At 66.3% G+C, this 14,277-nt stretch overlaps 2 protein-coding genes across 3 annotated transcripts in view; both read right to left on the reverse strand.

The window, feature by feature from the left end:
- The window catches only part of CSTB (cystatin B), a 449,713-nt gene that overhangs the window by 368,810 nt on the left and 66,626 nt on the right, over nt 1-14,277 (reverse strand). The window contains exon 1 of one of the 2 annotated variants that reach the window (XM_049104610.1): nt 11,147-11,150. The exons of the other annotated variant lie outside the window; for it this stretch is intronic. The gene's annotated coding sequence lies outside the window, so the exon portion shown is untranslated. Of the gene's footprint in view, nt 1-11,146; nt 11,151-14,277 lie in introns of those variants that run through there. 2 annotated transcript variants of the gene reach the window in all.
- Nucleotides 1,401-11,400, reverse strand: ICOSLG (inducible T cell costimulator ligand). Its single transcript, XM_025462121.3, has 7 exons — nt 11,110-11,400; nt 9,120-9,160; nt 7,977-8,336; nt 7,066-7,356; nt 4,732-4,900; nt 3,945-3,979; nt 1,401-3,189 (listed from the first exon to the last, which is right to left on the reverse strand). The coding sequence occupies exons 1-7, from the start codon at nt 11,121-11,123 to the stop codon at nt 3,179-3,181; spliced, it is 921 nt and encodes a 306-aa protein (XP_025317906.2). The 5' UTR covers nt 11,124-11,400; the 3' UTR covers nt 1,401-3,178.

Consider the following 14,277-nt stretch of genomic DNA (forward strand, 5'->3'; position numbering starts at 1 on the left):
GATCCGTCCCATTCAGGCTCCGCTATTTATCCCCCCCCCTTGGTTGTGAGGAAGCGATTTTTCTAAAAGTCACTTTTCTGCGCCCTAAAAACCAGTGTGGCTCTAGGGCCTCTTGACTTTGGAGTCTGGTGTGAAATCTCATCAGTGACTTCTCTCGGGGCCAGTCGGCCGCCGACATCCTTGGGCGGGGTGGGCGCTGGGCTCCGTGGGCTCCGTGGGCCCCGGGGATCGCCACGGCCCCTTGTCGCTGGGCCCCGGGCCCGGACGGAGCCTGGTGTTTGCGGTGACACAGGATTTGGTAGATCTCAGTCCCCCGGAGCCTGGCGATTGCTGGGTCTGGAACCCTGGCAGCCCTGGCCACGCGCCCGTATATCCCGGCACCCCTCTGGGGTTGGCCACGTTTCCTTCTCAGGACTCCCCTGACCAGCCCCGTCCCTCACCCACGGCCTCCTCCAGCCTCAGCCCAGCCCAAACTGTTTCGTGCAGGGGGGCTGAGATGGGAGCGCAGGTGCCCGGCTGCGGCTGCCCGCACAGGGAGGGGCGTGGCCCAGAGGGAGGTGGGGGTCGGGGTGGCCAGGCCACCCCTTCCCCGCCAGGCTCCCTCGCAGGCTCTGACGCAGGCTACAGCCGGACACAGGTCCCCCTTGCTACAGACAGGCTGAGAGCGAGACCACGGGGAGGGTGACATGGGGGCCTGGGCAGCCGTGGGAACCGTGGCCGGCAGGGCAGGACCCAGGCCTGGGCCTGGCCCATGGGAGGCGGGCGCTCCTCGGGTGGAGGGAATGTGGACTGCGCTCCCCGGTCCCCAGGGCTCAGCTCCTGGCCCCTGAAGGCGCGCTGACCACATAGGACGCCCCAGATTCTTTGACATTAAAGCCCCTGGGCCCTGCATGGGGGCTGGAGAGCTCAGGAGTGGCCAGGCGGGTGGGGGGGTTCTCACGCCCTCGAGTGTTGGGGGTCTAAGGGTCAGTCTCTAAGGACAGAATGACCTCAGATCCCTCAGGCCCGCTGCCTTGTTTCTGGAAGGCTGGGAATGGGGGGCGGGGTAAGGGCCAGATGTGGGCTGGGGGAGCTTCAGCACCACCCAGAGCCCGCCTGGGCCCGGGCCCCCCGAGCAGCTCTGGGGAGCCCTGCGCTGAAGGGGACAGGAGGCCAGGAAGCCGGGCCCCACCACCCTGCCTCCCATGGGAAGATGACGGGAGGGCAGGGATTCCCACTCTCACGCCGCTGCCTCTTGAGGGGATGCCCGTGTGCCCCTGCCTGTGGGAGGCCAGTGCCGACCCCTAGTGTGACGACCAAAGACGCCACCGGACCTCGCCCGGTGCCCTCCGGGGACAAGTCCCTAGGCCCGCGGTAAGGACGGGCCACCCGAGTGCCGATGAAGCCACTAGACGCAGACACCACTTCCACCTTGTATTCTTGTAAATCAGGTTTCCAGAAACACATGGAAACAGGGGCCTCCGGCCTGTGCAGAGCACAGCACAAGCGCAGTGACGTCAGGCCAGAGGGTGCGGGGCCACCGTGCGTCTTCCCACACCCAAGGGTCCGGGCAGCAGTGGGAGAGCGGCTGGGAGCGTCCTCCAGGGCGGGGTCCGCTCACGGGGAGACCCCGAGCCAGACCCTGGGAGGGCGCCCAGCGAGGTCTGCCGCGGACGGGAGGGCCACAGGCTGGTCGGGACCCCGAGCCCGAGGCCGCAGACGGGCCCGCGCCCCCTCCTGCAGCCCAGCGGCCACCTGCTGCCTGCTCCGAAGCCGTGGCCTCCCCGTCCCTCTGCAGGGACGCGCCCTTCTAATGCTTCACGTGAAGTCCGGGTGCCGTCCTCACCACTCTCGTGCCAGAGCCGGGCGAGGCGTTCTGGGTACAAAAATACACAATGGATCCTTTTTTGTAACAAGGCTTGGGCTCAGCTTCACCACCGAGCCCGGTGCCGGGGATTGTCGCGGTCTGGGGCGTGCAGGCCTCTTATGCCCGCCCATCCGTGCCGAGTGACCGCAGGCAGGGCGACAGGCTGCATTTCCCAGGGGCTGTGCACGCCTGCGTTACCCGCCGGCCTCCTTTGCAGAACCTTCTGGAGACATTAGCTGCTACATTCATTCGGGGGAACCATCAGGGCCGTGGCCTTGGGTGCTGCCCACCGCCTATCCGCCTGCCAGGCCCAGGGCACTCCGAGGAGCCTGGAGTTGACGTCGGAGGCTTCGTGGTGACCTTGCAGGTTCTGGGGCCCCGATGGTGACGGGTGCAGAGGGTGGCACGGAGTTAGCGCCACATGCTGAGTAGCTGCCCCTCTGCCAGGACAAGGCCCCGCCGCACGTGACGTGGTGCCCCGAGGGCCCTCGCCGGCCACCTGGTGAAGCCCGCGTTCCCCATCCCACCTGAGCGAGTTTCTGACTTTCTGCTTTGTCCCCGGGTGTCCCCCGGAGGCCGCTGCTCCTGCCAGGGTGGCCGCCGCAGCAGACTGCCTTCGCGAGAAAGCCCCGTGTGTCTTTAGGGAGGGAAACCCAGCTTCTGACCAGAGCAAGGTCGGGTTCTCTTCCCAGTGAAGATGTCAGAGGCTCCCAGGCTCCCAGGCGTCCTTCGGGGAGGGGCTTGGCAGCGTTGACTGCGTCCTGCGTCCTGGACACACACGCGCGCAGACACACAGGTCCTGCATCCTGGGGTGCAGGCAGGGTGGGGCCCCCGCATCTACGTGTCCCACAGACACCCCTGGGTGACCTTCACCCAGCAGGGAAGGTGAGGAAGAGACCAGGCACCCGCTCTCTTCTTCCCAAAATGAGACGCCCTCCTCTGGTCTCAGAAAACCCCGTCCCCGGAGCCCCCGGGGGTTTCCGACATCGAGGAGGCCGTGGAGTCAGGAGCCACCACGAAGCGCCGGGGTGGGGAGCCCGCTCCCGTGGGGGCTGCGTGTTCTGGAGCCGCCGAGCCTGTCGGAAGGTCCTCATCCCAGGATGGGGGCAGCAGCCGGGACACTCGCCCTGGCATCCAGCACGATCCTGCGCGTCCCTTCCAGGTCGGAGAGGTCCCGCGGCCACGAAGCCCCCTTCTTAACGGCGCCAACGGGAGCAGCCGGTCCCCCTTGGCCACCAGGCCTGCCCGGGTCAATTCTCAAGCTGCCGTCCGCTGTCCCTCCTGGTGGCATCTCGCAGAAGCCCTGTCCGCGTCCCAGGCGGCGAGTTCTCTTCAAACGCAGTCTTGGAAAAAAAGAGAAGTGGGTGTCACGGAACACAGTGCCTGCTTCCTTCCGTTCAGGAGGCAGACGGGTTGCTTGTCTCGGGACTTAGGATGGCGGGATCAAAGCCAGCCACCGGGACCCAGCTTGCCCCGGGAAACAGTGGGGCCCTTGTGGTGGGCGCTGCGGCCCAGCCTCCTCGGGACGCCCGCTGCGTGGGTGGGCAGATGGGCTAGTGGAGCGGCCACCCCCTCTGGTGTCAGGTGCAGGTGGCCAATGACGGGCCCTTTGCCCCCTGCCGCCCGAGGCACCTGCCATGTGGGGAATGGAGGCTCCGTGTGTGGCTGCATCCCCCAAACGGGTGGGAATCACATCGACCTTTGCCCCCGGGACAGTGGGGTGCCTGCCCTTACCAGGGGACACTGGGTAACTGTCCTCTGACAAAGGGCGCAAGGTCTGCACCCACTTGAGCCCCCCGTGGGGAGGGGGCCGGGGGGGGGGACTTGGGGAGACAGAGCGCAGTTTGGGGGACGTGCCTGGGGTGCGTCATCCCAGGCTCTCTGCTGCCCTGTGTGCCTGGAATGTTCTGTGACCGGACGTCAGCAAGTGTACATAAGCATCGGATTACATCCCAAGGGGACAACCGGGAAGCACCTTCCCTAGGGCTCCACTGTGTCTCCGAAAACAGAAACACCCATCCCCCGTCCGTCAAGTTAGCGTGGGCCCACGGCAGCCACCCGGAAGCCAGCGCCCTGTGCCCCGCTCCCCGCGACTCACCGAAGAGGGCCTGCTCCGGCCTGGCAGCCCGCCACCTGCAGGGATGAAGCAGACACGCTCAGGGTGGGCGGCAGAGGGAGGGGAGGCGCTGCTCCAACGCCCCGGGGCTCCGGGAGCTGGGGCAGCACGGACCCCACGACCCCACAGGAGGGCCCGGCGGGCCGCCCGCGCTCAGGGAGCTGCGCCGTCGGAGGTGGGCCCTGGCGCCTCCCGGGGCTGGCGGGTTGGGCAGCGGGGCAGCGGGCCGGGAGTGTTCCGGGGATGAGCTGCAGGGACCCTGCGTGGGGGGCCTCCGGCCGGGAGCTAACGGCCAGTCCCTTGACCAGCACGCCCTGGCCCCCAGCCTCCCAAAAGGCCAGGAAGGTCCCCGACTTCGCCAGTTCCCTCAAGGGATGCCGGCCAGCCTCCCCCAGCAGACCGGCCTGGGGCCCCAGGGCCTGCCTTGGTGACCCCGGGCGTGTGACCCTGCTCGGATCCTGGGCTCCTCTGAGCTCCGCCGCTTGGATTTTAGAGGGTCGGCGGCACCCAGACTGTCTAGATCTGCCCTTGAGCTTGGCCGCTGGGGGCCCAAGGCAGCTCGGCTTCCCTAGAGCCGGACTGTGGCCTGGCCCCGCAGCCAAGAAGCTGGAGGAGCCGCGAGCCCTCACGGAGGACGGTGGCGCGACTAAAGCCACACCTCGCGGGGAAAGCCACAGCTCGCAGAGCTTTTCAACGTCCCGAAAAGGGCAAACCGCTCCCGCCAACCACGGAAATGGGGCGCCGCGGCGACCGGCGCCTGGCCCCCTACCTGCACGGGTCCGCGCGGGGGCACCTGCTCCTGCACACACAGCCCACGGCCCCGAGCACGAGCGCGAGCACGAGCAGCACGGCCACGGCGCTCAGCACCGCCCCGTGATCCCTCCTGTGGACGTCCCTGTGGCTCCCTGTGTTGCCGGGCTCGGTTCCAGGGATCGGTTCTACGAGAAAGCAGAAAGCAACCGAAGACTTAACGGGGTGCAGAGGAAAGGAGGGGCCTCCACCACAGAACTTCCCGGCACTGCTTTGTGAGGTTAAACCCGGAGGCTGCTGGAGGAAGGGGTCCTGTCCCTCAGGTGAGCCTTCACCTCCTCCAGGCAGGCCTCAGTCCTGCACACACAGCGCCCGCGCCCCTGAGCCGCCCTCGGCCCCACCTCTGCGGCGCCCGCACCTGGGCAGGGCATGGCGGGAAGCACAGAGGCCTCCTGGCTTTTATACATTTTAAAATATGATTTAATGTGATTTTTTTGTGTTTTTTGCTTTATTGCTGGCTTAAAAAAAAAAAAAAAAGAAAACCAAGGTGAAATTCAAATAACGTCCACGTAACGTCCGCGTTGCCATTTCCAAGTGACCAATTCAGCAGCATTTCGAACGTCCACAGGGTGGCACGGCCATCGTCACTGTCTGGTCCCAGAGCCTATTCTGGGCTCCACAGGGGCGCCCTGTCCCCGTGGACAGTCCCTGCCCTCCGGGCCCCCTGCCTGTCTGTGGATCTGCCTCCCCTGGACGCCGCGTGGACACGGGATCGCAGCGCGGCTCCCACCGCCCAGGATGTCCTCACGGCCCACCCACGTGGCAGTGCTTCGTCCCCTTCCGTGGCTAACATCCCCCCGCGTGGATGGACGTGGTAATCCATTCGCCACTTGGTTCGCGTGAACGAGGCCGCTGTGCCTGTTCACGGACGAGGCCATGAGGCTCGTTTCCAGTCCCGCGGAGCCAACACCTGAGCGTGGCATTTCTGGGCACGCGGAAACCTTGCGAGGAACGGCCCGACTGTCCCCCACGGCGGCTGCACCATTTTGCATCGCAGCGGCCGTGCACGGGGGTGGGTGGGTGCTAAGCCCTCCTGTCCCCCGAGCCGTGGCTTAGCCCCCGGAAGGCGGTGCCCAGGGGCAGACAAGCAACAGAACCCCTGGAAGCTCGTTACCAACGCCCCGTGTTTCTCCCAACCTGGAGAAATCCCTCCGCGGCTCGGCCTGGAATGCACGTTAGAATCATCCGGAAGCGTTTAAACGTATCCTGGTGCCCGACGGCCCATAGATGCTAATCCGCGGGGTGTGGGCTGACACCAGTGCCCTCAGAGAACCTCCTGGTTCCCCTGCTGCCTGGGCTGCCTGCCGGGGGGACACAGGCCGAGAGGCCGGGCTCAGAGGCGGGCTTCTTGGTACAGCCCTGGTCCTGGTCTGTTTGGGCTCAGACACCGTGACCCCTGAGTCACAAGGCCGTGCCCGGATTTCAGGAAGGCAGATGGGGGCCCTGCAGGAGTTCCTGGGGGTCCAGGCCAGCCTCAGGGCATGCGACCCACACGGCTCATGGGCCCACACCCACAGGGCTCATGTTTGGTGATGAGCTCTGCGGCTGCCAGCGTGAATTCTCATGATTCCAGAACGAGGTGCCTGCATTTGTCTGCTGTGCTCGGGGCCCCGCGGGTTACGGGGGACGGGGTAGGGCCGCGGGTCCTGCAGGGCAGCACGGCTTTCCTGCAGCAGGCAGGCGCCACCGACCCCACCCTGGAGCTCTCTCCCCCTGCACCCCCTGGGAACTGTCGTCTCAATGCTAGTGACAGGGGCCGCCCCCCGCTCCAGGAAGATGTCCCTAGTGACGAGGACACGCAGACTGAGAGCCCGTGGCCCCTGTGAAGGAGTCGCCTGCCGGCTGCCCTCCCGCAGGGAAGCCCCGACCAGCAGCCACCCCGGTGCCAGCCGTTGGAACCCTCCCTCGCGTGGGGGCTCTGGCCCTGTGACGGGCACAAGCTCAAGGACTGTGCAGGCGGGACCCTCACCCCCCGAGGCCCCCACTGCCCGCTCCTACACAGCCTTCCAGGCCTCAGTGCCTCGTCTGCAAAACGGGTCCACAACGCGGAGGCTGAGAGTGAAACTCAAACGCAAGCAGCATGCGCTGAGCGCCCAGCCCCGTGCCTGCCCTCAGCAGCCCTGGTGCACCGCGTCTCCAAGGGCTGCCTGTCACCCCCTCGCCTTCCAGCCAGCTTTTCGGAAGCCACTGCCAAGTCACCCTGCAGGGGCCTCGGCCTCAGAGAGTCGCCCGAGTCACCACAGGCCCACGGCCTTGGGGCGGCCTCCGCGTGCAGACCCCGGGGGCACCGTACCTGCCGGTCTGTTGGTCAGGTTTTGGTGCAACAGTACATTCTCTATGCAGCAGCCGACGTTGATGCTGGGGGCCCAGGGGACCCGCAGGACGCTGACCACGTCGTACAAGCCCTGGGCGTTCACCGAGACTGTGTGGTTCTGCAGGCCCCCGTCCAGCACGCTGTTGTCCGTCTTGTTGATCCAGTACACGTTGGGCCGCGGATAGCCGTTCACAGACGTGCAGGTGAAGGTGAGCTCCCGGTCCTTGGACGGGTCGCTTGGGGCGCTGACCACGGGCATGCTGTAGTTCGCTGCGGGGAGGGGAGATGGTGGTGAGGCCACTGGTTCCGGAAGGTCAGAAACGACGGGCACACGCGTCAGGGGCCCCGTGAGAGGGGAGGAGGCCCCATCAGGCCGCTGACCCCGGTGGCGAGGCGGGACCAGGGCTGTAGCCGGGGGCATCCCCCACCGCCCCCCGGAGCAGGGCTGCTGAGCCTGGCACCCACCCCGCGACCCAAGCAGGCGGGCCTGTGCGAGCCTGGTGACATGGAAAGCTCGCAGCCCGCGTCTCCGCTGCACTGAGGTCCTTGGTCGCCTGAAATCCTCCTCCTCCTAAATTCTGATCTCACTTGGTGCTTTACAGCACTTTCTCCTGATTTCATTTAGAACATGCAGTTGGAGTTGATTTGGGGAATTTAAGGCAAACACAGCAAGACGAGCAGGTCTCCTGTGAGACCAGGTCAACTCAGGCTATAGAAACCTTCCTACGAGTTGGACGAGTCTCGAGCCAGCTGCGCCTCACACCCCGTTGAGATCAGGAGGTTCTTTGGGGAAGAAACCGGGGAAGGAGCGCGGAAACGGGCCTTGTTAATCCTAGGTCTGGGCTGCAGGGTTGGGATCGGGAGGGTCCCGTCCGTGGCCGTGCTCTTACCTGCGACGTGCAGCGTCACCTCCACATCCAAAATCTTTTTTAACTCCAAGGACTTCCTAAACACCAGGCAGTTGAACTTCTGTTCGTCGTAGGGGGTGATGTTGTACAGGTGCAGAGAGAAGTCGCCCCGCTGCATGCTCTCGGGCGACAGCCGGGCCCTGTCCCTGTAGCGGTCGTCCTCCTGGCCGGTGGAGCTGTTCCCGGACAGGTAGTAAGTGACGGTCTTGGGCTGGCCCACGACGCTGATTTGCCAATACACATAAAGGTCATCTAAGTCGAACGTGTGTCTTTCGGGGAAAACGCAGCGGAGCTCGACACTGCTGCCCACGAGCGCCTTGACTTCTTGCTCTTGAGTGTCTGCTGTGATTCGAAAAGCACAAGATGGATTTTTTGCAGTTGATTCCCAGCCTGCAAAGTTGCCCTACCGCGGGGAGGGACGCCCTTTTGGTGGCAAGACTCAAATGCCACTTCTGACTCATTTCAGCAGAAACGAAATGAATTGTAATCAGAGGCGCAGGAACGCAATAGCGTGTCTAGGATGCAGACGTTGTTGGTGAGCCCCGTATCGCCCAACGTGGACTTCGATCCCTATACGAGAGGCGAGCTTCGGGAGAAGTGGGGGAACAGGTGGGCACCCAGGACTGCTCGGCCCTGTTTCGGCTACTTTTTTGGGTATTTACAATTAATTCAAAATAAAAACTGGGTTTTTTTCTTTCTTTTTTTTTTTGGCGGGGGGAGAACATTTGAATGTTTAAAAGAAAATGTTTAAAAGAAAACAGTTTCTCAGCCACGGCATGAGAATGCTGCCCGCACGACGTCAGGAAGGCTGAGTGGCTGTGTCCAGAGCGGTTGTACTGCCACGGCCACGGACTGCGTGCGCTGCCCTCGGCCTCGGGGCTGGAAGGCTTGGCGGGGCCTCCCGCTCGGCTGCGCTGCCCAATCCCTGCTCTTCTGCAGGTGGCGGCTTTGGAGGTGCCCAGGGCTGACTGCAGCCAAGGTGTCGGGAGAAACGGGGAGCCCTGGCTCCCCTTCCTCCAAGGGGCCCCCCCGGAAGAGCAGGAAGGGCGGTGGTGGGGACCCTGCTGACGCCCGCATGCGCAGCCTCAGCGCTCAGCCCGCCGGAGCCCCCACCCCTGAACTTACTGGCTTGCAGGGTGCCGAGCAGCAGCAGGAGCACTCCGGGACTGGAAAGAAACAACCAGAAAGGCAGGTGAGTCCTGCTTCTTCCAAACAAGGCCACAGGCCTCTCCTCATGGGCAGGAGCGGTTGTGTCCACAGAGGAATGTGAATACACCCACCGCCTCCACCTGTCGTGGTTGGGAGGGTTCCCGGGCCACGCAGGGACTCGGCGAGGGGAGGGTCAGCACCCCCACCCCCCGCAGCCCCAGCGAGGCCCCAGAAACACAAGGCTGACACGTGTGATCCCGAAGGGTGCTGAGAGGCGCCCCCAAGTCCACGGCCTTCAACCCCGTGCTGGCCTGGCCTTTGCTCGGGATGGACTCCAAGCACTTGTGTGAAACCAGAAAAATACACTTTTCAAGGTAGCTGTGGTCAGAGCTACATTTAAGTTTTGGGAGATGGGAGACGGAGGGGGCCAGGGGGGCTCAGTGGCTTAAGCGTCCGACTCGTGGTCTTGGCTCAGGCCATGATCTCGTGTCGTGGGATGGAGCCCCGGGTCTGGGTCCACGCTCAGGGGAGAGTCTGCCAAGGTTTCTCCCTCTGCCTCTGCCCCTCCCACTCGTGCTCTCTCTCTCTCTGAAATAAACAAATAAATCTTAAAAAAAAAAAAAAAAAAAAAAAAGCTTTGGGAGACAGAGGATCTAACGTGCCCAGTGGCAGGGCCAGCTGGGCTGCCGGACAGCCCTCTGAAGGAACAGGATCATTCTGCAACCAAGTCAGGTGGCTCTTCTGGAGCTGGTGGGCAGCTCGGCCCCAGAGGCCAGCAACCCCCTCTGGGGACTTCCCAGACTCCCTGAAGCAGACTTTGACCTGCGAGAACCCACACCCTGCAGCCTAAGCCTGGCCGCCTGGTCCTGCGGGCCTCCCAGCATCCTGCGAGTTCTGATCCACCGGAACCCCTGCCCGCCCCCACCGGCTGCCATCCGGGTGCCCAGTACATTCAGGCATGTGCTGCAGGCCTGCCAAGCCAGACTCTGGGCCACCAACCCCCCCGCCCCCCCATCCAGAAGTCCCAGCCTGCAGGCACGCCTGTCCTCTCTCTGTGCCTGTAGGGATGACAGCCGCCACCCCCAGCCCCTTACCCAGGAGCTGGAGCAGCCTTCTAAACCACAAAGCTGTGAGAACCCCTGGGTGACCCCCCCCATTGGCCTCCTGGTGCCCATCAGACCCCCCCACCCCGTTCTGTGCTGAGGGCCCAGGAACATTTGCCTGTGAGAGTCGCGGGCCTCCTGGGGTTATCTGTGGGCTCCTGGGGGCATGAACACAGGCTCTGGGCTCTGGCCAGGGAAACAGGTTTGCCTTTTCCCGGGGTGCTCCCTGCACCCTCTTCCTGGGCCCTCCCGGCCCCCAGGCCAACCCCCAGGCTCTGGGGTATGGGTGGCTGTGGCATCCGAGGACCGACATTTATAGCTGGGGAGACCCGGTGGCAGGACCCGGGTGTCACAGACACACCAGCTTATCAAAGGGGGCACAGGCTGTGGACCCCACAACACGACCTGAAGGGGGCATTCTGGCAAAAAGCTGGGGGCAGAGCAGTCACCCCACCTGCTGCTGGGCACCAGGAGTGGGGCCGCTTGAGCCAGCTCCACCCTCCCTCCCCGTAGGCCGTGAAGGCGGAGGATCCCAGGTGCGTGGGAGGGTGCGGCACCCAGCGGTGGACAGCAGCTGGCCTTGGAGAGTCACCCCGGCCTCTGTGCTGGTCGCCCAGGGTGCCCTCCCGCCCTTCCTCCGCGGGGACCTGCCTCCAAGTACACCCACGCGCGGCCACAGGTCTCCCATGAGCGCCCCCACCCCCCCCCGCGATGCCACCCCCTGCAGGTAGGGGCTCCGGACGGCTGCCTCCCAGGGGCCGGCGGTCCCACGGATTCCGCTGTGTCACCCGGGGAGCGCCTGTCCCATCGGGCCACCTCCGGACCCTGCTCCCGCAGGCCTCCTCCCCGAAACCGCCACTCACCACCTCAGCCACATGGTGGGGGCGGGACCTCGAGCTTCGGGAGCGCTCCGAGCGCGGGGAACCTCCGGAGGCGGGAGCCGTCGGAGCGCCGGGGACCTCGGGTCTCGGAGCGCGGTGACCCCGGGCCCGGAGCGCGGGGCTCCCCGGAGCGCGGGGGTCCTCGGAGCGCGGTGACCCCGGGTCTCGGAGCGCGGGGGACCCCGGAGCGCGGTGACCACGGAGCACCCGAGCCCAGCTGTAGCCGCGCCCGCGCGCCTCCGAGGCTTTGAGCGCTCGGGCAGCCGCGCCCCAGCCCTTGGCCAGGCCCCCGCCCCCGCCGCCCTGTGACCCCACCCCTCGGGCCCGCCCTCGACCTTGGCCGTAGGCGGGGCTCAGCACGCGGAAGCTCGGGCCGGGCTGGGGGTGGGCCGGGCCCCGCGGAAGGCTGCGGGCCGCGGGCGCTCCAGGCCCGGGGGCTGCGGCGGGCGGGGGCGCGTGGCACGGGCGGGGGCTCGCCAGGCCGGAGGGGCGCTCCCGAGGACCCCGCGTCGCCGGCGAGCTTCCCTGCCCGGGGAGGGGTGGGGGGGCCGAGCGTGCGCCTCCCCGCGACCCTCCGAGGCCGGGGACGCAGCTGCGCCCGCGGAGGAGCGAGTGGATGGAGGGAGGGAGGGGAGGAGGGAGGGGAGGAGGGAGGGGAGGAGGGAGGGGAGGAGGGAGGGGAGGAGGGAGGGGAGGAGGGAAGCAGGCGAGCGCGCTGTCCGTTCAGGTCCAGGCCCAGGCCCGTGGCGTCGGGGACACCGCGCCGGCCTCGCCCCGTGTGCCTTGTGGGGTCCCGGCCGCAGGCCGCGGCGCAGGTGGGTATGAAGGGCTCTGAGAGGCCCGCGCTGGAAACCAGGTCGTGTCTGCCCCCCCCACGCTCGCGAAGCTCTCCCCACCCCACCCCCCGCCCGGTTCAGGCCCCGGGCGCTCCCTTCCCCCACCGCGCTGCCCGCTGAGTCACCTTGCACCGCCCCCCCCCCCCCCCCCCCGCAGGTACGGCCCGACAGGTGAGGTGGGTGGGGCCACGAGGGCGCACGGTGCCCCTCCCGCAGGGCTGGTCCTGGGATGCCCGGGGCCCAGACGCCCCCCACCGCGGCCCCGCGGAGCTGGCAGGTGCGGCGTGACGTCGCGCCATCCCCCGCCAGGTCTGTGCCTGGGCTGCTGCGGAGGGCGCGGGCCTGGCCGGGAGGGCTCCCCGACGGCGCCACCGCCGGCCCCACCCCCTCACGGGCCACACTGCGCGCCCACGGCAGGCCAGGTCCACACGGCAGGCCAGGTCCACACGGGCAGTCTCCGGTGGAAACGGGAGAGGAGGTGGCTGGAGGCCGGGCAGGGCGGGGTGACCCCCGAGGGCAGCCTAGGGCTGGGGTGGCCCCTCCCCTTGAGCTGGGACCCGCCGTGGAGGGGGGCCCAGACGACAGCGGGTTTGGCGGGGGAGCGGGGTGCGGGCCCACACCAAATGGCCGGGGGCCTCAGGACCCCTCCTGTTCCCAGAACCAGAGCACCAGAGCACTGGGGCCGTCTGAAGCCCGGGTGAGCCGAGGGCACCGGGTACACCTGCGGGGAGGGGTGTCCCTGGGAGCGGGAGGAATGTCAGCGGCGGGGATGGGACTAGCCCAGGCACATCCCGCAGGTGAGGACAGCCGAGGACGCGGCGGGGATGGGACTAGCCTGGGCACATCCCACGGGTGGCCGGAGGCACCTCCACCTCCACCTCGCAGCCCTCCCGGATCGCCCTGCGCGCAGAGCCCGGGCCAACCTCTGATTGGACCAAGGAGCCAAGCCTTGGGGGGAGCACTCAGCGGGTGGGAGGACAAGGATGGAGAGGGGGGCAGTGGGGAGGGAGGCGAGCTGAGGGGTGCTGGGTTCCTCGGGAAGGAGCACCCCCACCCCAGACCAGCCCAGGGGCTCGGCCTGGTCCGGGCTTCCCCTCCGAGCCCCAGCTCTGTGTTCCCAGGAGCTGTGCCACCTGGCAAGTTGCTTGACCCCCCTGTGCCTGCACTGCCCCCCCAGTGCCCAGGGCACCGTAGTTACAACAGCTTCTCCCATAAGCGTGAGTTGCCGCTGGTTCTTGTGAGCCCACACATAAACCCTTCACGCCCACGGTGGCGCGTGGGTCACACACAGAGTTATATGAAGACAAGTGGAAACAATTCCCCTGGGGAGGCCCCTGCAGTCGGGCCAGCGCTCCTTTCTCCCCCTTGCCCCTGACCTTGCCTCTCAGGGAGTCGGAGGGACCAATGTCGGGGCCTCCTGGGCACAGCTGGGATGGTATTGCCCCTCCTCCGGGGGGTGGGGGCCCAGCCGGGGCAGGTCGCAGGTCGCCCGGGGATGCCCTGGGATGCTCGAGACCCAGGCCTCGCCCTCAGTGTCCTGCGCTGCCCCCGCCCGGGGGATGTCCCAGGGTCCCAGGTCCCTGGAGCCTATCTCTTCCCCTCCGGGGTATGTCCCTTTTCTGGAGGAGCCATAACACGTCACCACCAAGCTGGGCTCTGGGCTCGTGAAGCACCAGAAATGCGTTCTAAGTCCTGGAGGCTGCAGGCCTGGGCCCTAGGCGAGGGCCCTTCGGGTGCTTCTGCTCCCGGTGCCGCCAGGCCCCCTGGCCTTGCAGCTTCTTCTCTGTCCCCAGGACCGTGACCTGCCCCGCATGAGGTCAGGCCTCCCTCTGGCTGCCCTGATAAGGACCTTGGTGATCACAGGTGGGGCGCCCCGGGGTCCTCCCAGACAACCTCCCCATCTCACGTTACCGTATGGGCTGCATCATTTTTTGCCACAGAAGGTGTCACTCAGAGGCTCCAGGGATTAGGACGGGGACATCTTTTGGGGTCTGTGGGTGGGATTACATACTTGGAGCATTTCTGGGCATTTGAGAGCTGGAGAGTGTCAACCTGTTTTGAGCAGCTCTGGGTCCCCACTAGGGCAAGGCCTGATAGAGAGCAGACACGGGGTCCCTGGGGTAGACCAGCCCACCTGTGCGGAGGTCACCATGCCCCGTCCGCACGGGCACTGTCACAGGCACGCACCCTGGTGGTCAGCTTGCCCTAGACCTGGCCTACCGGGAAGGTCTTATCTGTGCCTGGATGCCACTGTCACCGCGACCCTACCTTCTTCTCTGGGGCTCCTGGGGCCTCAGTTTCTTTAACATTTCAT

The sequence above is a fragment of the Canis lupus genome, chromosome 31, assembly GCF_003254725.2.
Source record: "Canis lupus dingo isolate Sandy chromosome 31, ASM325472v2, whole genome shotgun sequence".
In the NCBI taxonomy this organism is placed as follows: Eukaryota; Metazoa; Chordata; class Mammalia; order Carnivora; family Canidae; genus Canis; species Canis lupus.